This window comes from Bidens hawaiensis, unplaced genomic scaffold, assembly GCF_021521415.1.
Source record: "Bidens hawaiensis isolate Kalapana, Puna unplaced genomic scaffold, B.hawaiensis_p1.1 tig00007915_1, whole genome shotgun sequence".
Lineage (NCBI taxonomy): Eukaryota > Viridiplantae > Streptophyta > Magnoliopsida > Asterales > Asteraceae > Bidens > Bidens hawaiensis.
In genome coordinates, this window is record NW_027491551.1 from 965389 (window position 1) to 991373 (window position 25985).

General features: G+C 38.3%; 1 protein-coding gene across 1 annotated transcript; it reads right to left on the minus strand.

Moving 5' to 3' along the window:
* Positions 1-5858: 5858 nt before the first annotated feature.
* LOC143636419 (cytochrome P450 84A1-like) lies at positions 5859-23640 on the minus strand. Its single transcript, XM_077104016.1, has 2 exons — positions 22714-23640; positions 5859-6643 (listed from the first exon to the last, which is right to left on the minus strand). The coding sequence occupies exons 1-2, from the start codon at positions 23599-23601 to the stop codon at positions 6017-6019; spliced, it is 1515 nt and encodes a 504-aa protein (XP_076960131.1). The 5' UTR covers positions 23602-23640; the 3' UTR covers positions 5859-6016.
* Positions 23641-25985: the final 2345 nt, after the last annotated feature.

Consider the following 25985-nt stretch of genomic DNA (forward strand, 5'->3'; position numbering starts at 1 on the left):
CGTATGAGTGATCATTTTCCCATTTCTTCAGCCATGTTCACATAGAGATCATAGGAATGTTGTCAATCGACATTCATGAAGGTTAACCTTACCTCACAGTCATAAATTGTGCACTTGTGTGCTACCTTTTTTTATTGCTATTTGTTTTTGGTATCATGTATGTAATGAAAGTTTGAAACTATGCTAGCTATCAGATGTATGTTTCAAAACTAGTCAATTTAAAAAAAGTAGCATGCTTTAAAATACTTATACATGAATTTATTTATTTATTTTCAACAATAATAAAATCTTCTGTTACTTTTAATTTATTAATCATTGTGGAACTGATACCCTCGACCACCTAAAGATGGGAACTACTTTATAGAGGTAAAAACCCTTTGGTAGCTTGAAATTTATTTATTTCATACAAAATAAATATAATCATTCAATATTTTAATTTACTTGTGAAATAAATTTTAGTGCATCTGTCGTCTAATTATATACTTAAAAATAGTTTAAATGTGTGAACAGTGTAATATACATTTCTCATATACGTTTTCCATCATAAAGAAAATTAAGTGTAGGAGCGATCATTGTCCCACTTCTTCACCCATGTTCACTTCGAGATCAAAAGAACGTTGTCAACCGACATTCGTTAATACATCTAAGAGTTCATTGCAGTTTGCACCCTCAGTAGTCAGCATGGTTTTGCTGGTTGCAACCCTGGTCTCTGATTTTTGGCATCCGACACTCTGACGTCTGTAGGGTATGGAAAATCAAATCCTTCCGTCAGACAACATTAAAATTGACCGTCTAATTTAGTATTACCCCATGGGTATGTTGGTAACTTCGTGTCACATGAGCTTATAAAATCCTAGAGTCGTCGTTTAGCTAACACTATTCAACCCGTAACAATCAACTGAGGAGCTCCGATCGTCATCGCCTTCATTCAAATGGTATTTCGATACCAAGAAATCATCCAGACCTCATTGTTCATAGGTTAGTTGTTGATTTCTTAATTCGATTAGACGTTTTTGAAATGAAATTGATCGAATTTTTAATGGAATTGAAGGAGGAATTAGGGTAAATTCTGTGACATTCGTCAATTTCGGGTCTCGTTTGTATTCGTTTATCATGTAAACCGACCCATTTTGTAAACCAAAGCTTATGATATAATCAAAATGATGGATTTTATGTTACAATATTGTTTTACATTTTTTGGGTCTTGAAAACATCCTTTTTGGTCCTTAAAACTCCTTAAAAATGACTTAAACCAAACTTTGGGGACTATTATTGTCATTTACCAAAAACTTGTTTGACCATTTCAACCATCACATGCATCTTTACCCTGTTTATATGAACCATACTCTTACCATTATAAAAGCAAGGCTCCATACACTACTTTGGTTGTTCATCTTCTCCAAAATCTCTCTCAAATCCAAGTATTCATCTTCAACATTTTGCTATTTTGACTACTTAAGGTCAAACTAAAAGCTACCTTGTTCTAACTAATTCTTATTACTTGAATATGGTGGTACAACATATATATATATATATATATATATATAGACCCATTTTGTAAACCAAAGCTTATGATATAATCAAAATGATGGATTTTATGTTACAATATTGTTTTACATTTTTTGGGTCTTGAAAACATCTTTTTTGGTCCTTAAAACTCCTTAAAAATGACTTAAACCAAACTTTGGGGACTATTATTGTCATTTACCAAAAACTTGTTTGACCATTTCAACCATCACATGCATCTTTACCCTGTTTATATGAACCATACTCTTACCATTATAAAAGCAAGGCTCCATACACTACTTTGGTTGTTCATCTTCTCCAAAATCTCTCTCAAATCCAAGTATTCATCTTCAACATTTTGCTATTTTGACTACTTAAGGTCAAACTAAAAGTTACCTTGTTCTAACTAATTCTTATTACTTGAATATGGTGGTACACCATATATATATATATATATATATATATATATATATATATATATATATATATATAATGCACGCCCCTTGTTACCTTTGGTAGTTACTTCTCCGACTCCGGTTGGTTAAGTTTCGGACCTCGTAAGGCAAGGCTTCGTGTTCTTGATATATATACACACACATAACTTGTTTGCACATACTAACCATGACTAACTTTTACTCTTTTTAGTTTTTTTTTGTCATATTTATGAAGTTCAATGGTGGGGGTTTGTAGAGACTAACCTCGGTTTAACCGTAAATAGTCTGAACCGTGAACCGAACTTTTGCTTACTAGTTTTGTTAAAATAGTTGTTTAAACATGTTTAATGTTATATTCGAGTTTCAAAAATCATTTTTACAAGTTCTTTGATATTAAGCATGTGGAATTCATCTATGAACTCGTTAGGAGATGGAAATTGAACCAAACCGAAACTTTTGCTTAAAAGACTTGTTAACTTTTTAATTGTAAAACTTAAATATTTTTCATTTATAAATTATTATACAAGATCAATGATATTTGGGCATGTGAAAACCATCAAGGAACATATTGTGAGATGGAAAACAAACTAATCCGATTTTTACTCGCTTAAGACACATAAGTGTGTTTTTAGCTATCAAGACTTGTATATTTCTCTAAAAATAGTTTACAAAATGATCTTAATTATTTTCTTAAGTACTTGGAAATGTTGGATCAACTTGATCTCATAACATAGTTTGGACCGACAAACCGAACACTCGCTTAACGTACGTTGTTAGTTCTAAAACAATAGATCTACATACTTGGTTAAGTCTTATAAAGTTTTATTGAGTTATCTCATAATATTCATTATTTTGGAAAGTTGACTTTGGGTTTGACCAATTATCAAGATCCGAACCAACAACCCGAACACTCGTTAAAGACCCGTTTTAGTATCTTTGTCCCAAAGGAACTTGCATTTAGCATTTTCTCACCTTATTACTTAACATAGGTTAAGTAAATATTAAGGTTAGATCCTTTAACCCGGTTTCGAGCAAACTTACATTTTTAAAGGGTTATTATTATAAATTCTTAAATAGTTACATTATAAACCTTGAACTTTAATTGTTTACTTTTTGCAACAATTATTTTATTTAAAGATCTTCAAGACAACCTTTCTAAATCCAAGACTTTCTTTTATTTAGGCTTCATGCGTTAACTCGTCGTTCGGGCGAATCTCTACATAATCAATCTTTCAAGTTTATTACTTGAACGTGAGTAACTTCATACCCCGTTTTCTATCTTTTGTTTTGGGGGTGACATTTCATCTTATCTAAACTAAATATTTTATACTTGGGTCTTAAACCACAAACGTTGTTGAACACTTTACTTGAATAATTGCTCGATTTGTTGTTCTATGCTTATTTGCCTATGTGTTTATCGCTTTTGGATGGTGGAACTATAAATCCTAGACCATTTGGCAACCCCTCATGGCAAGGTGTCGTTAACGTAATGCAATTAACGATAACTATAAAATCCTAAACTATTTGGCATCCCCTTATAGCTGGGTGTCGCTAACTTGTTAGCGATAACTATTTTATCCAAGTTTATAGCTCTTATTTATTGTTTCGTATACTAGTTTGTGGCTTTTCTTACTATATACTATCGTTGCTCAAACTTATGAATTGTTCACCAACCTTTGTGTTGACAAACTTTATTTTATGAAATGTTACGGGTTTACATCTCGGTTGATTTGATGCTTGTGGAGAAAATAAATGTCAAGACCTTTAAGTTATTAGCAAAAAATGAACAATATTTGAATTGCTATATTTTGTTATATTTTGTATTGACTATCTCTTGAATATTGTTATGTGACATTTTCGATGATGTGAAATGAAATAAGTTTGTTAAATATTATCGCTTTAATTAGTGTCATGCGCTTATGGGCAATCGTTACACCTCGGCATGTCCCGCCGCCTTTCGTCGGGGTGTGACAAATTCTGTCAGCAGAAGTCTTCGGATGCTGCATAAGGTTGTTTTTTGGACTTGGTCAGGCCTGAATTTTACCTTACGACTTGAACGAGTCCTGGATCTTAGCGAGTAAGTTTAATTAGGTTTAATACATTAATGACTTATGCCTTATGCTTTTAGTATGATCAAGTTTGTTTTGATGATCAAGGTTATATCTTGATCATGGTTTTACCTTGATTTTGGTTTAATTAGGTTTAATGTAATAACTTTTTTATGAGTTATGACTTATATGTATATTATGGTAATGAATGTTAATTTTTACTATATAATTATCAATTGTTCGCCAATTTGTACATGAGTTTGTGCTATATGTAGTATATTAGTAGTGTAAGTGTGTTTAAAGTTGTGTATATGTTAGTTAATAAGTTTCATGTAAATAATAGGTTGGTTAAAGTTCAATGTTAGTTTTATGTTAATCATGGTATAGGGTTCTTATTGGTTGTTCATCCTAGTTTACTTAATCAGTAGCATATCCTAAATCTTAATCATGGATTTTGCTCATGCAGCCTGTCCTATACGCTTAATTATAAAGGCTCTTTTAACATGCAACACGTTATGTATATAAATATAACAAATTTTGTCTAGTAATCTACTACATAAGTATGGAAAGGTATGCAATGTGTATGCATGCAGTGAATGTATGAAAAAGTTTGATTGCAAATTATTGTGTGTGCTGTGTTTTATAATATAGAAAATGCATATTTATGATGAAGGCAGTGAAGAGTGTTGGAAGGATTGTACTAAGTATCAGGTTATTTAATCTTATGATTGAAATGCTCCTGAACCTAACACAATGGTTGCAACACTTTAAAAATAGGTAGTATGCAATGACTGGTCTCACAGTGATTAAACACACACTACTCAAACAAATTCAAATTCACAGTGGTCAAAGACACACTGGTCGAACAAAGTCAAACTCACAATGGTTAAAGACATACTTGTAAAAAAAGTCAAACTCATAGTGGTCAAAGACACACTGGTCAAACAAAGTCAAACTCACATTGGTCAAACACACACTGGTCAAACGAAGTCAAATTCACAGTGGTCAAACACACACTTGTCAAACAAAGTCAAACTCACAGTGGTCAAACACAATGTTAAACACAAAGGTCACAAACATTATTCATATTTAGAGGAAAAAACAAACGAGAGTTCAAGCTTTATATTTTTAAATACCACAAAGATGGAAAGTGCAAAGGGGAGGGGTATAATAGTATTTTCATCGAATTTCAAAGGGTTGTTTGACGACATTGTTTAATTTGCCACACCCTGCAGATATCAGGGTGTCGGATGCCAAGAATTGAAAACAAGGGTTGTAACCAGCAAAACCGTGCTTACCACATGGATGCAAATTGCAATTAACTCTACTTCTAGCTAAGTACATGTTCATTATGTTTAGTGAATTATCTGAAATAAGTTAAAAGTACTTATGTTTTGTTTCTAATATATTTACCTTGTTGGTTAGTCATCAATCTCGCTAAAGTTTCGTTAGTTTATTAAAAAATAGTTAAAACATTGTTAGAATTTACTAGTTAGTGTAGTTAAGGTGTAAAGTGTAATTAGTTAACTGTTTTTGTAAATATTGTAATTAGTTAGAAATTAACCAGTGTGTTGTGTTTGTTTGTGAAATGTTGCGACGATAAGAACGAACTTTTGTTGACCTATAAATAGGGTCAGTATCATCAGTTGTAACCATCCCGTTTCAATACAAAATCAATAATACATATTCATTCTTCATAATTATTGTTATTTACGTATTAATCATTGTTTTGTTAATCGATCCTGAGGCTATCACACTTTATGTTTGAACTTGTTTCTAGTACTTTGAAATCTTAATTTTTTTAAAGGGTAAAATAGTTTTAATAGAAACCAACACGTCTTCAGCAAATTTGAAAACAAAAGCTTGTCTTATTTGGAAGAAATAAAATTTTAACATTATCACAACATACAAGCAGTTTAAATTCAAACATGTATACATAAAAATACAATTTTCATGTTTTTTTTTCTTTCTCTTTTCTTTATAATGTAAAACATTACTAGTTTTCATTCTTTTAAGTTGATGATAGTTTTAATACAATGGGCACAATAGACGTGGAGTTGGTACTGCCACAAGTCGAGTTGCCTTTGGTGCAGTGAGTCCAAACACATCAGTCATATCAATCTCACTTGGTTTCATACCATCCGGCGGCAATTGCCATGTGAACGAGTGAAGAAGATGAGCCACCGCCATCTCCAATGCGTGTAATCCAAGTTGCATCCCCGGACATGATCTACGCCCGGACCCAAATGGAATAAACTCGTAGTTGCTTCCTTTAAAGTCGGGAGCCCCACTTTCCAAGAACCGTGACGGGTTGAAAGTGTTAGGATCCTTCCAAGCGTTCCTGTCACGGTTAACTGCGTACGCGTTAATCATGACTCTGGTGCCTTTAGGGATGTGGTAGCCTGCGACCTCGGTAGCTTCAGAAGATTGATGTAAAAGGAGTGGAATTGGCGGGTGCATGCGGAGTGTTTCTTTGATAACACATCGAAAGTAGGTGAGTTTCTCCAAGTCTGATTCTTCAACACGACGATCAAGACCGACCACATCAGCTAGCTCTTGTTGTACACGCTTGAGTGATTCAGGGGTGTGCATTAGCTCAGTCAAAGCCCATTCAATAGCAGAGGCCACGGTTTCGGTACCTCCAAACATTACATCCTGTAAATCATGATTTAAAGATGTTAATAATTTGATTCCAATAACGTAGTTATTTTTTTTTTATAAATAGATCTCTCTCACACACACACACTCGCTGGATACTTTGAGAACAGCTTATTTGAATTTGAGAGCTCGTTTATTTAATTTGATAGCTCTATTTAACAATAACTTAGTTTTTTTTTTCTTATTTATTAGATGTAAACAGCTACAAAAAAATAATAATAATATACATGGATCGACTTTGTATACATGTATAACACACACATACACACACATATATATAGATATAAAACGTTCGTTACATCTGTTTTAATAGTCGATAAATATATGCCTTTTTAGATACAACTTACATGTATAATACATATAAAAAAAGTACTAAATGTATTTCTCTCGAGTTCTCATGCATTATTTCTCATCTTCTCTACAATTCTCAAAACTATAAACATAAGTCGTTAATTCATAGAGCCTAGATATGTGTAAATAGTGTGTATTAATAGTTCCTACAGTTGTGTAGTTAACGTTTAAAAAAATAAATAAACAAATTGATTTAATAGTTAGAGAGAGAGAGAGAGAGAGAGAGAGAGAGAGAGAGAGAGAGAAGTGAATTAACATACAATAATCGGCTAACGTATATTGCATACGTGAAATACGTTCAAGGTTAAAAACACTAAAACGTTCAAGCCAAATTCCCAACCCTAAAACGTTCAAGGTTAAACCTTTAAAAGTTCGGGTTAAAAATCTAAAGCGTCCAGGCAAAAAATCTTAAACATTCAGGCTTAAATCTTGATACAATCAAGGTTAAAACTCATCATTCAAAACTCAAAATTGATCAATTAAAGTTTCAAATTGATGATTAACTGAATCGATTTCAAAGATTAACTAATCAATTGGCTTTACTTTCAATTTCAATTCTTATGAAAAGCAAAACAAAAACCTGTGACACAAGGGGAGCGGTGTTCGTGTATTTTTGGCGAGTTGCAAACTCTCGTTGTCGACTCCGGTGATGATGAAGGAGGTGTGTTAATGCCGGCGAGTGGTGGATTGGTGGTGGTGGAGATGGATTGAGGGAGAGCGGCGGGGGGCATATGAGTGTATTGTGTGATTAATGGTTTCTGAAATCAACGTTTTATGTGCTAGCGTACGTAATGTACAATAATGAATTAATGTATCGATCTTTTATATATATATATATATATATATATATATATACTATTTTTTATCCTCGTATTACGGGGGTTGTTTTATATTGTTTGTTTTAATATTTATTTATTTTTCGAATATAGATTTTTTTTATTGTATGAAAGTTAATAATATACTTATGGTTTGATGATAAATTGTTTCACAAATAAATGAGATGTTATAACCCGGTTTAAAAGCTATATGGTTTTGTTGAGACCCAAGACCCGTTTATTTTTTTTATTATAAAATTGGTTTTTTAATTATAAATAATATTTATGAAAGTTAATAATATACTTATGGTTTGATGAGACCCAAGACTCGTTTATTTTTTTTACTATAAAATTGGTTTATTAATTTAAATAATATATATATCTTTTTTAAAATAAATAAGATCTTAATTTTTACTATATCCTATTTTATAGGATTTTTACATCAATATTTTGGTGAGAATAATTTTTTATTTAATTAGATGTTATAACCCGTTTATAGGATATATGGGCTTGGTAAAACCCATACCCATTAATTCGGGTTAAATGCATGAGAAGCTTCCATTTAAAAATCAAGTAAATCTGATGACTCCAAAAAAAGGAGAAGCGATCACATCGCGACACGTACGATTTTTATATTTGCGTTTATATATAGATTATACATAGATAGATATACAAACACGTGTGTGTGTGATTTGATTATTACAAATATGCTACTTATACATGTATGTATTTTGTTTGTTACATGCATGTAGTTCGTCGTTATAAATATTGTTACAGATTAAATTTTATTTTCTGTCATATAATTTATATGATTGCGTTATGTAGTTCCGTATGTTACATAGATTAAATTTTATTTTCTATCATCTAATTTCTATGATTGCATTATGTAGTTCCGTATTTAGGTTACTATCAGCTTCTTGATTACTTGCATATTAATGGAATCCGACATTTTGCAATTTTTCTTTTTAAGGAAAACCAAAAACCTATAGATAGAGAAATGAAAAATGCTAGTAATTTCTTTCGATAGTGTACGTTTACAAAGTCAAAAGAATGTAAAACTTTTATTGTATCCTTAATGAAAAATAGCTTATTAAATTTTAATTATTAACAAAGTATAATTACTTACAGTAACATTAACTAGAACCAATATAACTAGGTATGACAATAAAACCCGAACCGATGAGAAAAATTCAAAACCCAAAATATTTGAAACAGTTATTAGCCGTACCATTAGAAATTTAGAATATGAGACGAATTTGAGATGACTTTTGAAATTTTTTACAGATTTGAGACGGGTATGGGATTTGTCATATCCTCACTTACCTGACCCGATGACACGATAACATAGATATACCCGAGTAACCCGACATAACTTTCTTTTTATTTATTATAAATATATAAGAAAGAATGCCCATCTTTCTTCTTATTTGTTTCTATATTAACGTGAGTTCTGATTTAATTTATAAACAAGAAATTGGGGTTGTTGAAATGAGAAAGAAGAATGTGAAATGAAACTAGCAGTTCCAATACAAAACATGTATTTTATTTTTCTCCCACGTCGATCATAAAATCATTATATAAAGAGATGCCTCTTCAAATAAATTAATTCATCCATCTACCATCTTTCGACTTGGTTGGCCATGCTAACCTAAGAAGCAGACTGTATTAGTTTAGTTTCCATTCTAACCAGAATTATTTTTACAAATGTAATGGATTACTTGATTAGTTATATTTCCTTAAAAACCTGATAGATACCAATTGGATTTAGGCCAAGTTTACATGACGGGGATTTTCTATAAGCTAATGGGTAATCTCAACATCCATGGGTATACCCGATATCAAATTAGTAATTAATAAATCGAAAAATACCCGAGAGGTTTGAGACGTATAGAGGTAGGGTACCAAAAAGACCCAAATTCCCTTAAATATCACCCGCGGGTCGGAGGGGACCTCCTCATATGTTACCCGCGGGGCATATAAATCACCCGCATAACTCAAGACAAAGGAAGAATGATCATACATCCTAGAGACTATGCGCGGGAGAACCTAGACTCCCTCAGAAGTCATCCGCGGGGTACTGTTCTCCTCGCAAAGATGGCCAGAAGGCAACGTCATATGACAGTTGTAATTAACCAACCTCCTTCTAGAAGATCTACCAAGATCCTTTCTTGGAAAGCACGTGATCCGTTAACCAATAGAAGAAGGATAGCTAGCCAGGTTGTTATAACCGTGCACATGGTCAGGCATATCTCGTCCTATCACGCACCAACACGTGTCCAGGTTGTTACAACTATGCACGTGAGCCTTATAGCTCAACCTATCACAGGAGGACATGTGTCTAGACACGAGAGCATCTTCTAGAAAGTGACAACTGGGCAATTATATTCCAAATCTTTTGGCTATAAATACCTTCACAATCTTCATGAGGTATTCATTCACTCCCAACTATCTACTCTCAATACTCTAAGTACTTTATCTTCACCGGAATAGTACTTATTCTCACGCCGGATGGTGGTTGCGGGAAGACCCCCCCTTGTCCTTCCCGTAACGAGCTCACGGTGTCTGTTTTGCAGGTTTCTGTCATTGGACTTTGGGAGATTGGACTCGTATCGTTGTTAGTAATTGTTCGTTCCATACCCTGTAGACTCATTGAATCTAAGACCTGTTAAGGGGATTAGGTCCGTGTTTCTTCAAGACGGGTTTTGAGTAAGTTTTAATAATCAGCATGGGTTTAGAAATACCTAATTCCGTCTCAAACCCTACCCGTTTTTATCCCTAAATAAAACAATGATCATTAGTTAGAAATGAGTTTTCAAAATCTAGTTGTTTAGTGAGAGAGGGAGCGATTTCTAAATCTATCCCAATCCGAGTGTGACTTGACCAAACGCTATCCCAATTACACCTAATAATATGCTTATTTTTATACTGTTTAATTAAAATAAAAATAAAAATTCAAAAAATGAATTAAAATAAAATAAATTTGGGTGAAAGATTTGTGAAGAAACACTAATCGACCCCGGGCAGATTACGGATAATCTGGGGGTTAAATAGATGTTTCCCACGAGGGGTTAGATCCGGCGAAGATGGTTCTTCTGATAACCTGCAAAACAGACACCGTGAGCTCGTCACTGAGAAGGGGGGGTACCTCGTTGTGACCACCCTCCGGCGTGAGAATCAGACTAGATTGCTCTTGAATATAAGTGTATATTAAGAGAATGACTAGAGCAGATATCAGGTAATATATCAAGATATGAGATATGAGATAAGATGATACCATTCCAAGGTGTTGGAGTATTTATAGCCGAAGGTAGGTTTCCAAGAAGGTACAGCCGGCTGAATAGTGTTCCTGTTCTGCCAACTGTGGGCTACGCACATGCCATGCTGGTGGTTGGTGGGTAGGCAGCGGCTGATAGTGACCAGGCCGGTTGTGTACTATTCCTGTTCCACCAACTGCAGGCTATGTACGTCCTCCGACAGGTTGGTGAGTAGGCAGCGGCTAATAGTGACATACAGTACAAGAGCGTGCTGCTCGTCATACTGTTGTCAGTGAGCTGTCGTATCCTTGGTCAGATCTTTTGTCCATACCTCGTCAGGTACAGTACAAAAGATCCTCCGGTATCGTACGGACTGGCTCATTTGGGCGGGAGTTTTCCCGGCTTTGTGCGGGAGTGTTCCCGGCTTGCTCACTCCTTCTTCAGGTGACATTACTGAATTATTTAAGAGTTAAGTGCCTTGTGCGTGTAGCCTTGCTGCGCGGGTAGCCTTCCCTGATGGCTAGTATCCGTTGCTGCGGGAACAGGCGGAGTACGTCGACCATTGGGAGGCTTTTCCTGCGGGAACAGCTTGCGTACTGCGCGTAAGGACGTCACGTCTCTGAGCATGGTGAGTCATGCGGATCCAGTTGGTTTCTGCGCAGACGTCTCTTCAAGGAGTCTTGCGAGTTTAGTCTTTGCGCAGACGTCCCTGTTGAAGGTGAGTCTTGCGGGTTCAACTGCGCAGACGTCCCTCTTCGAGGTGAGTCTTGCGGGTCCAACTGGGCTCTGCTGGGACCTACCTCTTCAAGTCCCCCCAGTCCAATGTTCTTCTCATGAATTGTTAATAAGTGAGGTGAACTTTTGGACTTAAGCAAAGGGTTTTGAAAAGGGTTTAGTTTTAAGGTTTTCCATGGGGATTTTTCCCGCGGAAGTCCTAATGTCACGTGCAGAAATTCCCGCCTTTTCTGCTTGATCTTTGGGTATGATGCGGGTAGGTCTGTAACCTCCTCGCAAGTCAGGAGCGTTGAGTTCCACTTGTATAGATTCTCCATGAGGTTTTGGTAGTTTTGAACATAATGATCAATTATGTTAAAACAACCAATTCCATATTGGAGCTTCAAACAATCTAGTTCTCTACGTTCCCGCTATGCGGGGATGTTATTCCCGTTTCCGCAAGCATGGCCCAGAAGATTCTTCTTGGTTTCAATTCCCTGAGTAGTCCGACGGCTTCTTCTGACAGTTTCAGGACGTGCAGGAAGTTATGGCGACGTGACCGTATATGGTCATTCCAGACGCTTTTTCAGGCGCGTGGGCGCGAGTTTTCGGGCGCGTGGCCGCGAAATTTATGGCACGCGTCCTTTCAACAGCTGTTGCCCGCTTGCTCTTTGCCACGTGTCATAGTTTCATTGCACCTGCGATTTCTCTCTCTTCCGCATTAAATTCACCGCATTTATTGCGATGAGTATATAAAGGGGGAGAGAGTGCATCTTAATCCACACTTTCACTTCTTTCTTCTTCAAGCGATTTACGGCGAATACTCAACCTTTCTGTTGAGCATTCTCCTGAAATCGTTGCCTTTCATCCTTCCAGAATGTCTTCTTCCCATGATGTTGAGGCAACTGCCGAGGAGTCTGACGTGTTCGTCGAGAATCCGTCGTCCACTTCTGATAAGGACGATAAGAGTACTGTTGGCGAGTGCCAGTGTGCTCTTCCCGTCGGCCAGTATCAGTATATCGTCAGGAAGTTCATGCTCGAGCCTTTCGAGCCTGAGTTTCCTGAGCCACACCAGACGGTGTATGATGCCACCAAGGGCAAAATAGGGGTGTATGTTGCATTCTTCATCCATGGGAATCTCAGGTTCCCATTGACGAAGTTTGTATACCGTGTTCTGGAGAGACACGGTGTGCACCTGACGGAGGTACACCCAATGGCGATCGCAAAGATCCGCCATTTTGAATGGGTGTGCCTCATTCTGGGCGTGGAGCCCCATGTCAACCGCCTGATGACCTTCTATTCTTGGAGGTGCATCCAGGGGTGGTATACCTTGGTCAATCGGATCAAGAGTCTGAAGATTTGCGCAACCGAGCGCAGTCTTCGGTCTTGGAAGCGGGAGTTCTTCTATATCTCCGCTCGCGTCGTCCCGATAGCGATGACGTTTAAGAACGGGAGAGCTCTCCCGAACCTTCACGCCTCCAACTATGAGGTGGCGGAATGGTTCGCCAAGATATCCCGGATCCAATCTCCGGTTTACCGCTTTGCGGAGTCTGGGATGGTGATGCTCGGAATGAGCCGGGTGTGGAAGAATGCTGGGGCGGAGGCGCCGCAGATTCCCATCGTCCTTGAATACGGTTTGAACTCTATCCCTTACGGTATGCTTCACATCTTTTTGTTGATTTAGGGTTTTTCCGCTAAACTGTTTTTTTCTTTTTTCAGAGGGAAACGATTTGCAATCGCTTCTGTACCCGCGGGAAGCTGATGGTCCCGCTCGGATGGGTACCCATGCTCTTGATGAGAACGAGTTACCCATCTTGGAGCAAACGAGGGATCGGTTTGTGGAGGTCTACCCGCCGGGCCACCCGATTCTGAGCGCCACGCGGCCAGGTAAGGAGTTATTTGACCCTCGCCCTCTCAATGCTGAAACCTCTGCTGGAATTCCTCTAATTCTGTCATCTTCTGATGAGGAATCCGCAGACGGTCCTTTCTTGACGCGGAAGAAGAAGGCTGCTGGCGGAAAGGGCAAGGCGAAGGTTGCCTCCACCGTCGATCAGGGGAACCGGTCAAACTCGGAAACCGAGAGCGAGGAGGCGGCGGGGAACCCAGGTGGTGTTGAGACCACTGCTCCGGAGGCTGAGACGACTGTCACCTCCGAGCAGCCCAGGACGACGACAATGACCGGTATGAAGAGGCCGGCTCCATCGGGTTCGTCCCCGCCTGTTCGCACCTTTAGGCTCAAGAAAACCCGTAAGTATAATCTTCCTTTACTTTAACTGCATAGCTTTCCACCATTATACTTGTATCTTCTTTGTGCAGGCGTGGATGCTACCGCATTCCAGGGTGGAGCGGGGAGGAGCACCTCCGGACCCATGACGGTAGGCTTGGTCAACCTACCTGAGGCGATGACCCAGGCGACTGCGCCTGCTTCAGTTGGTTCAGTTGCTCACCCAGTTGAGCCAACTGTTCCAACTGTGACCACATCTCCGCCGGCTGTCAGTTCCATATTCACTGATTCCTTCACTGAGCCGGCGGTGAGTGTTTCTGTGGATTCTTCCGCAGCCGCGGCCACGGTTGTGAGTTCACCTCCGTTGGTTTCCACCGCAGCGGCTTCGACCGTGCCTCCCGCGCCGGCAACTACCTCGCCCCCGGCCGGTTCAGCAGGTATGTTTGGGGCTTCAAGCCAATCTGTGCCTCCTTCCCATCTGCCTGACCTCTTGGATGGATATCCGTTAGGTTCAGGTGATGGGTTCGGCGGCTACCGGACTGTTGTCGACCCTACAGGTGCGTAGGGTGAATTTGGCCTCTTTTTTTTTATATATCATCTTTTCCTAACTGCCTTTTGTTTTTGCAGTGTCGGATTCGAATGAGGTGTTTGTTCCGCGGTGGAACATCCGCCGGGGAACCACCCTTCGGATGCCTGTAGACTGCGTTGAATGGCCCGCCACGCCGCCCCCGCTGGTGCGCTGTGGGAAGCAATGTCAAGCTACCAGGAGGGTAGGTTGACAAATGAGCTCCGGATTCTCCTAGCCCGGATGCAGCCGCGCGTCGAGCTGCTTTGTCGTGAAAACGACAAGTTAAAGGCAGCTCGGATCCAAGAAGTAGCTCAGGCGCGGGCTGTCCGAGAGGAGAACAGGAGGCTCTCCGCTGTTGCTGCGGAGAAGGAGAAGGCCTTCAAGGCCCTTGAGGTTGAAGTTCAGGCCCGTCTCGAGGCCCGTTCCAAGGCTGCCAAGCTGTTAACGAACAGCTTCGGCTGGCTAAGGAAACTGCACGGAACGCAACTGAGAGGGCCACCAAGGCTGAAGCTGTTGCTGAGCCTCTACGCCTCGAGAATGAGGAACTTAAAGCCAAACTAGAGAGGCTCCAACAGGCTCATGATGCCTTGGCCATGGAAGACGCCAAGAAGCTCCAAGAGATCTTGGACCAGAGGGGCGTGCTTGACCATACTGAGCGTAAGCTTAAGGGCGTCGAAGAGGCTGCGGCTAAAGAAGTGTTGCTTGCCAACCTTAACAAAAGTGAAGCCAAACGTGCCCGTAACCAAGCTCAAGCTGCCCTCCAGGAGGCTCTGGTTACCAAGGAATGGCTTCTACGAGAAGCGTTGTCGCAGGTAAGCTTAGCTTCATAATGTCTTCACGCTTTTCTTTATACTTAGAAAAGGTTTTGATAGTTGTATTTTTGCTTTGTAGGTTGTGCATCGGGTCTTCACGGACACATCATATGACGATGCCATGAGCTCAGCCCTCAACGCTTCTCATGAGGATGGGGAAAAGGCTGGCTTCCTGCTTGGTCTAGGGTTCGTTGAGAAGGGCATCCCGCCTTCCAACTTCCCTTTATATGATGTAGATACTGAAGCTGCTTATGACCAAGCAGTGAACCAGTATGCTGCCTTCCCGCATCCAGTGGTGGAGATGGTGAACGAAGTTGCTGCTGCTGATGATGGGTTAACCATTCTCAAGACCTTCCTTGAACCGCCACAGCCAACTGATGGTGCGGGTACAAGTGGGTTTGGAGGGAGGGGTCCTGAAGCTTGAACCTTTAGATCCCTTCCCACTGTTAGGATAGCTTTTTGTATAGATTTACACTCTTGTAGGCGGGTAGATACCCGGCCATTCTTGTAATACTTGAATTTATATGGAATGTAAATCTTTTGTGCGGGTAGGACCGTCACTCTTGCTTTATAAACGTTGTACGACTTGCTCATGCATATTATAGTTTAATTTGGCACTTGTTTTGCGCATAAACAATGTATGATTCGCTTGTGCATACTGTAGTTTAACTTAGCAATTTCTTAAGTACTTTGAATAAGTTAACCTATCAACGTGGCAGATAATAGTTTAAAGTTTTGCTTACTCTTTCGTGATTGTGCCGGTAAGACCGTCACTTGCACTTAGTAGGATGGCTAAACTTTACCTATATCTGACCTGCGTGGAGGTTTTCCTCATTTTTCCCTTGAAGATATTTTCTAAGTGTTCTGAACAAGTTAACCGTTCGACGCGCGGTTGTCGATAAGTTAAAGTTCAGTTTCCTCTATCATGATTGTGCGGGTAAAACCGTCACTTGCATTTAGTAGGATGACCAAACTTTACCTATGGCTGACCTGCGTGAAGGTTTTCCTCATCTTTTCCTTAGAAATTCTTGCCGTTTTTTGTGTTTATGCGGGTTTTGCCGCCTTCCACACGCAACGACTTCTTTTCACACTTATTTATGCGGTGAAGACCGGCATATCAGTGTTTTGAATAAATTAACCGTTCCACGCGCTGTTGTCAATAGGTTCGGTTTCCTCTATCATGATTTGTGCGGGTAGGACCGGCACTTTCATTTAGTGGGATGACCGAACTTCACCTATAACTGACCTGCATGAAGGTTGGCCGTTTTTTGTGTTTATGCGGGTTTTGCCGCCTTCCACACGCAACGACTTACTTCCCCACTTATGTATGCGGTGAAGACCGGCATATCAGTGTGGAAAGTTCATTAAGTATAAATGTAAGGTTATCAGCATCAATGTGATAAGGAGAATCATTTCCATTAGAAGTGGCTCTGGGCCTTTTCTTTTACAAGTTTGGAATTGATCTACATGCACTGTGTAATTGAGCTCCCTTCCATGTTGTTTGGATGGGAGTGCCATCGAGCCGATATGCACTTGGTTCGGAATCTCGTTGTTTACGCAGTATGAAGTCTCCGATATTGAAGCTGCAGTTTTATTCGTGTTTTCCCCAACTGGGGTTCTACACGCATTAGCCTGCTCAGCGTTCATTACGCCACGAGGTGTGCGAGCGTCCCATCTCTGACAAATGCTTCGACGATGTCCTTCAAGTCTATGCATTCTTCGGTGTTGTGGCCTTTTGCCCTGTGGAAGTCACAGTATTTGCTCTGATCAGCGTTGTGACGCTCTCGGATTATTAGAGCCTTTGGCCATGGGAGCCTCTCGGTGTCGAATATCTCGGTGACGCTTTTGGTAAGTGGCATCCATTTGGAGTTACGGTACGACGACCGCATGTTATCCTTTCCGCGTAACCGAGGTTGCGAGCCGGATGAGGTGTCAAAGTTTACCCTTGACTGCCAAATGCCTAGCTTCCTCTTCTTGTTTAGTCGGGCGGTAAGGACATTGTTTTCTCTTGTTTTCTGGGTGTAGAGGTTTGTGCTCTGAGGGAGATCTCTACCCAGTTGCTTTTCCGTTTCCGCGAAGCGTTTAGCCGCTGTCATGATGGCATCCCATGTGGATGGCATGCCATCTTTACCCGTTAAGGTGCGGATGAGCTTTGGGTCTTTAGCGCCGTGGATGAAAGCAGCACGAACAAGATCTTCGCTAATGTTGCCCAGACTTAGCTTTTTTGAATTGAAGCGTGTGATGAAGTCTAGTAAAGACTCATCTTCCTCTCGGATGCAGTTGAGGATTGTCCATTGCTCTTCAGTGTACTTTCTTTGTTGACTGAAGTGTTGGCTGAACTTCTGTTGGAAGTCTGCCCAATCGTAGATGTGGTGGACCGGTAGACGGTCGAACCACGCTCTAGCCGCTCCCACCAGCGTCATCTGGAACATATAACACCACGTGGGTTCCGTCCAGTTGCTGACAGTTGCCCCCGCTATGAATCTGTTCAAATGATCGTCTTGGTCAGATATACCATCATAAGTGCCGATGTTGGACATCTGTTTGGCACTTTTCGGAGCGATTGCTTCCGCAATGTCCCTTGCGAACTTGGACGTTCCCGCATTTGCAGCAGTTGGTCTAAAGGTTTTGGAGAAGTCACGTGGGTTTCCCCCCACGTTCTTCGGTTTGAAGGTTTTCTCGAAATTCCTTCTTGGCTGGAAATCCGTTTCCTTACGCTTCCCTTTCGCCCTATGGCGAGGGTTTGCGTCGGTGTCGGATTCCGCCTGGTCATCATCCGAGTACTCGCAGTCACTGCTCATGTTGAGCTGTTGAGTGCTTCCAAATTCGTCAGCCTGTTGGATGGAACGTAAGCGTTCGTCCAACTCAGCTTGGAATTCCTTCTGACGTGCTTCCGCCCACGCTTTAACTTGTTCAAGTGTTTGGCGGGGGAGCCTCGTCTGTTGTTTCTCCAACTGGGCATCGGTGAATCCCAGGGAGAAATTTACTACACTTGCCCCGGCTTGGGTAACTGGGGTAGTGTTCGTAAAATTTACTGCACTTGTCCCGGCTTGGGTAACCGGGGTAGTGTTCGTAAATATTGTGTGCTCGCCGGTGTTCCCCCCAGTAGCTGGGGTTGTGGTTACCGGGGCTTCTTGGTCACTCGTTGGCCTTGGCAACGGAGTAACCTTAACCATCTTTCCAGAAGTTTGAAAAAACTGAAAAAGTAGATCTAGCTTTTATGCACGGATGGCGCCAATGAAGAAACACTAATCGACCCCTGGCAGATTACGGATAATCTGGGGGTTAAATAGATGTTTCCCACGAGGGGTTAGATCCGGCGAAGATGGTTCTTTCGATAACCTGCAAAACAGACACCGTGAGCTCGTCACTGAGAAGGGAGGGGGGGGTACCTCCTTGTGACCACCCTCCGGCGTGAGAATCAGAGTAGATTGCTCTTGAATATAAGTGTATATTAAGAGAATGACTAGAGCAGATATCAGGTAATATATCAAGATATGAGATATGAGATAAGATGATACCATTCCAATGTGTTGGAGTATTTATAGCCGAAGGTAGGTTTCCAAGAAGGTACAGCCGGCTGAATAGTGTTCCTGTTCTGCCAACTGTGGGCTACGCACATGCCATGCTGGTGGTTGGTGGGTAGGCAGCGGCTGATAGTGACCAGGCCGCCTGTGTACTATTCCTGTTCCACCAACTGCAGGCTATGTACGTCCTCCGACAGGTTGGTGAGTAGGCAGCGGCTAATAGTGACATACAGTACAAGAGCATGCTGCTCGTCATACTGTTGTCAGTGAGCTGTCGTATCCTTGGTCAGATCTTTTGTCCATACCTCGTCAGGTACAGTACAAAAGATCCTCCGGTATCGTACGGACTGGCTCATTTGGACGGGAGTTTTCCCGGCTTTGTGCGGGAGTGTTCCCGGCTTATTCACTCCTTCTTCAGGTGACATTACTGAATTATTTAAGAGTTAAGTGCCTTGTGCGTGTAGCCTTGTTGCGCGGGTAGCCTTCCCTGATGGCTAGTATCCGTTGCTGCGGGAACAGGCGGAGTACGTCGACCATTGGGAGGCTTTTCCTGCGGGAACAGCTTGCGTTCTGCGCGTAAGGACGTCACGTCTCTGAGCATGGTGGGTCCTGCGGATCCAGTTGGTTTCTGCGCAGACGTCTCTTCAAGGAGTCTTGCGAGTTTAGCCTTTGCGCAGACGTCCCTGTTGAAGGTGAGTCTTGCGGGTTCAACTGCGCAGACGTCCCTCTTTGAGGTGAGTCTTGCGGGTCCAACTGAGCTCTGCTGGGACCTACCTCTTCAATTTGTGAATCATTTATAAACTTCCTATCACCATTTAATGTTTTTTAATTCCATTCAGTTGAGACCAATAGCGTGAAGATCAGATACGACGTGCACGTTACATCAACATATATAGACACATACATATACCCGTTGGGTGCCACGCGACCCAACGGGGTGTGAGCGTAACCCGACATTAAACGCATAATTAATGTCAGTACATGCATCACCTGATAACAGTATGCACGTAAATCTTGCAAAGCCAATACGCATGCAATCGACACCAAGAGTTACGTTGCTGGCAATAAACATGCTGAACTGACATCGATTGTGTAACTGGTAATCACGTAAAATGATAATTAAATAAACCTAATCCAGTTTTACACATAACCCCAGCTCGCTCGACTATACATGTTGCCGGTTCTAACTGGTAATCACGTAAAATGATAATTAAATAAACCTAAAAACGTATAGCAATACCATACTCAAATAAAAGAGAATTAAATACTAGTTTTTATGGTGTTTTTTTTTAAAAATATATATTAATGTTTAAAAAAGTTATGGTTGAAAAAAGTCACGAGGATAGTTGGTTTTGAATTACAACCCTAATCTAATTTGACACATGACCCGAGCTTGCCTGACATGTTGTTGCCGGTTCTAATTGGTAATCACGTAACATGTTAATTTTATAAACCTAAAAACGTATAACAACATCATACTTAAATCAAAGAAAATAATATACTTGTTTTTATGGTGTATTATTTTCAAAAAATATTAACGTTTGTAAAACGTTATTGCTGAAAAAAATCATGAGAATAGTTGATTTTAAATTATAGATATACGTGTAAGTATTATTTAAAGTAACCAAACTTTGGTGAAGTTGTAGTATCAAATAAGTATTTTCGAGCCAAATACGATTTATAGTACATGAAGTATCAAATGACCAGATTACCCTTAAAATAAGAAAACTTTATACAACGTGGATTTATTTTAAGATGTCGCTGTAATCTGCTATATATATAGAATAGATATGTCTCGATACAAAATATGGTTTTATGGTAAGATGCGCCATCTTTATTCTTTATTCTAGAGATCAAGGTGGTGCAACTATAAATATCTTATAAAAAGGTATTTACGAATAAGTTAGAGTTTATAGTCTACTCCCTATCTATATTCTTATCATATTCTTTAAAATTATATGAGAGAAATTTATAAATTATAGGGTGTGGTTTTAAATGGTTCTGATTGTAAATTATAAGATGAAGAGAGAAAATGTAATAATTTTTTATAAATTGGTGAACCAAAGCTTGTCCATATTTATTTTTTAACATTAGTTGAAATGGTTGTGAGTAGAGAAAAAGAAAACTATAATAATAAACGTATAAAAAATATTATTTAATTGAACTTAAGTTAAATTATAGTGTTTGTTAATATATTTATAGAGATAAGAATATGAGATATGTTGAAAATGCTCTAATTACAGTAAAAATCATTACTCTCTCTCTCTCTCTCTCTCTCTCTCTCTCATATTTAATTAAATAGGACATTCTTATATCTTTATCATTATGTTTTCTCACTTCTCAACTCACAACCACTTATAGAAAATATTAAAAAGTTATACGGTGTAAACACGTAAACCCAAAATTTAATTTTCCCATATAATATTTTTCTCGTCTACTTCCAACTACTCATAACCATAACGTATAATTTACAAATCATTCTTACATATTTGTAGGGAACGACCTATTCTTAAAAATACGTGGAGGAAATTTGTAAATTATATGGTATAGTTATAAGTGTTTGTAAGTAAAGAAGAGAGAAAATGTTACATAGAAAAGTTAAATATGAGGTTTCACTGTTCACACAGTATAATATTTTAATATTTTTTGAAAGTGAATGAAAGAAAGCGAAATACTAATGATAAAAGTATAAAAATGTATTATTTAATTGAAAAGAAGATATAAACAATTGTGATTTATAGTATAGTTATATGATATATATGAATGAGTAAACGGCAGTTTTCGTCCCTATGGTTTGTCCAAATTTGCGGTTTTAGTCCAATAGTTTTAAATTTGCGATTTTCGTCTATGTGGTTTCATATTACTTGCAATTAACCCGATTTTACTAACCCCGTTAAATTTTGACGTTAAACCCTGATACGCGCCCCTCACGTGATGAGCAATTTTGTCTTTTTTCTCATCAAATACAAACCGGCCCCTCACATGAGGGACTTCCAAATTAGGACTGGATTTTATTTTGAGAGAAAAGAACAAAACTGTGAGGGGCACACTGATGGGTGTAATGACTAGACTTAATGGGGTTAGTGAATTCGGGTTTAAATGCAAGTAAATTGAAACCACATGGGCAGAAATCACAAATTTAAAACTATTGGACTAAAATCGTAAATTTTAACAAATCATAAGGACGAAAACTACAGTTTACTATATATATTAGAAAACTGAAGGTGAATACTCTTTGTTGTTTAAATTTTAAAAAGAACATATACACATATATAATATATTTAGTTTTTATCCTACTTATATTAAATAACAAGATATTTTCAAATATTCGCACATATGTTTCATATGTCTTTAATAATTTTTCCAATCTCACAAATTATAGATAAAAAAAACTTATTTCAAATGACAGTTGATACTCATGTTAAAGATAAAAAACATTTGTTATTATGGTGAATATTATTTTTTAAAATGTTGTATGAAAAAATTATAGACGTTTTAAAATAATGAGAGAATTGACATGTGTTTTGTATGTAAAGAGAGAAAATCAATAAAAGTGAATTATTGCCTTCTTATCATTCCCATCAATTTTTATTTATGAAATTAATCTCAACCATTATTAACTTCAAATCTAAGATTAATAAACACCATTTTCAATTTTTGTTGTTCTTCGTATTCTAACTTTATATGTATAATCAAATTTCGTTTATTTAGAGAACATATTGTAGTAAAATTTAATAATAACTTAGGTGTATGCTATGTATTAGAACTATATATGTATTAAAATTTAAGAGGTAACCTATACCATAATAATGGCTTTGATATTGTTTCGGGTGAGTCTAATCGCATTCTGCAAATCCTCCCCTTCGTTAATTCTTCCTTGTTCACTGTAAAACGCCAACATCTCGTCCACCATATCATTATCAGCATCATCACCATCTCTCGTTTCCTTCCCTAGGTGTTCATCGATGATCTTATCGATGAACCCATCTAAAGCCGCCCGGGCTTTAGCTAAGCGTGTGTTCAACCCGGCGGGGTCGATAAACCCTAACCACGGGATAAAATCCGCCAGGTTGAACGCACCAAAAAGCTTGGTATATTCTTGTAAAATTTTAATAAACTCTTCTTTCCCTTCATGTGAAATCGACCCAAAAGCCGCTCGGTAAATAATATCATGTGTCAACCCAAACACAAGCTCGCCCAGGTTAACAGAGCAACCCGAGCTTGCAGCGGTTATCCTGATCATGGAATCAACTTCGTCCCGGACCGAGTCCCATGACTCGGCTCGTTTCCGGCTGAACAACTTCATGACACAAAGCTTTCGCATCTGGCGCCAAAAGGGTCCGTAGTTGGCAAAAGCCATGTCTTGACAGTCGTATGTGAGGTACGATATGGCGATGGTGGCCGGACGGTTGGAAAATATGTTGTCCTGGACTTGAAGTACTTGTCTGGCTATCTCTGGTGAGGAAACTGCCACGGTGTGGCTGAAACCCATCTTCAGGTGAAGCAGGCCACCGTATTTTTCAGCCAGATTCGCAAGCCCACGATGTGTGAGTTGGTCCATCATCAGCATGTTTCCGATGATCGGCCACCCTCTCGGTCCTGGGGGAAGCGGTTTTCCCCGAAAACGGGAGAGGAGGAGTAGGGTTAAGAGAGGGAGTGTAATGTAAAGTACCATAGGCATGGAGTCCATTGTTAAAAAAATAAATATTATTAGGTTGCTATGTAAAGAATGAGCTAAGGGGTGTTGTATATATACTGATTAGAGAGGCTGGGGTGGTTGATAACTGGTGGGGTAGTAGACTGTGGCTCGAATGAGTTTTGAGTCTGCAATCTGTTTTTTTTTTTAATTTATTTATGATATTTTCACAAATGAATCATGTAACTTCGACTAATTTAGCATCTCCTTTTACATTTAAATCCGGATAACTTCTTTTTTAATCCTTTTGAATAATTAGAAGACCTTAGAATCACACCATTAGCCGTCTTTTCATGTCAGGTAACATATATCTTTTTTTATTTGTTAAGATATTATATTATATTGTTTGATTAGCAAGTGATGACCGATTCATGAGCATATAAAAACATAATTCTTAAATTATTTAGTTAATTATTACTATACTAGTTTTAGAACCCGTATAATACATGACATTATCCAAATTATAAAATTACAAGTAAATAAAACAATTACATAACATATATGAAAAAGTGTATGCATGTATACTATGTATATATAAATTGATTTTATTTACATCACAATGATTCTTTTTAAATAAACTTAATAAAAAAATAAACATGCAAAAACGTACTCGAGAACACTCCTTTTATTGAAACTTTCATTGTCAGTATCATATATGTATAAACAGTATCAGTGAAAGAATTCAGAAAGAAAGCTTCTCATACAATAGTTATACAATAGTAGTTCTGACCATTAAGCCTAAATACTGAAGGAGCGTTACCTTTATTGATATATTTATCAATTTACAACCCATAGAAGAAAATGAGAACATTAAATTATAACGACGTGTTCTTCAAGAACTATGTTTTTCTGAGTTAAACCATGAAAACGATTTTGATAAGTTTGACAACATAAAAAATAACATGCTAACCCATTCAGTTTTGTGAATATTTTGCTTTATTTGAGCATAGTTTTGCATGACATGCTTCCCATACAACGTTTTGATCACTATTGAAGGAAAAATTAATGCTGACACAAATGTTTCAAATTTGATACAAGTTAGTAGCATTGATAGGTCTGGGGGTGGCATGTCATAAGTGTTCACCATCTATTCTTAAATTTCAATAGTTGGGGGAAAAATAGTCAATTTACCAAATCCTAAACATTTTGATTTTATTTTCCAAAAATGTCATTCAAAATAAATTTGAAACCCAAGTCATGTTTAAAATTCTAACTTTCATTCGTTGGACATTTTCAAGTCAACACTTTGAACCCGTAACAAATTTGATGATAAATCTATTTGCTTTCTCAAACTTAAAAAAAAAACCCTTAGATTTCTTATTTTTGACCCATAACAAAATTGGAGCCAAATGTAGTTAACTTGTATCAAACAATCTATTTACCAATTTTTGGCTGTTAAAAACAAATTTAAGTTCCACAAAACCCGAAACAATCCTTGTTAAAAAAACAAAAAATTAAATATGATAAATTTTGTTATATATGAAAGTGACTGGTATATAATTACTAAATTAACCAAAAAAATATAGGATTTATCAAATTAATCGAAAAAATAAATTGATAAATTTAAAGCATATATTTATAATTTATAAATTTGTATGACAATTTAGAATAATTAATAGATAAATGGATTGATTTTAAAAAATGATCAACTTTTAAATATAGATCTATGTTTTAATAATTAAAAAAAATTAATTTTTTAAATTAAAGTATATTCAAGTTTTGTTTTTTTATAATCTTCAACAATATACATAGTAATGATAACATTTGAAATTATATTTATTTTTCTCAATCATTAAAAACATGGTTTGTTGTTAGTTTTTGAATTAAGAAGTTTGGTGACGTTGGACAATGATTGGTCCACTTGACATGCTTTGATTAGGCTACACAATATATATTGTTTTTCTTTTGTTATATATTGATAATTAAATGGGTATTCGAGTCGTCTAACCATCTGGGACCGACAACGCTCGGGTTTTACCAACTAACCGCCGTAACACCCAGGACAACAAAGCTCCGGTTTTACTAACAATCGGGTTTTACCGGCATGTTTGTTTTAGTTTTGGTACCATGATGAACGTAACTAAAATCGACCGAATTCGCGCCGACTCACCCCCAGAACACCCATGACCGAAAACACTCGGGTTGTTGGGATGAGAAAATGACTAAGGAAGATTCTCAACCTCTTGGGAAAATGGCTAAGTATGGAAACCAAGTAAACTTAGGCCTTCGAGCAAGCCCAGACTTAGTCAAGCAAGGTATTTTGCTTTCCGAGCAAAGTTATATTTTTGAAGTCTTCTAAGTGTTAGTTCGAGCAAACTACACTTCATCAAGCAAGGATGTTCTTCAAGTCGAGCAAGGTTTTTTTCAGAGCAAACTCT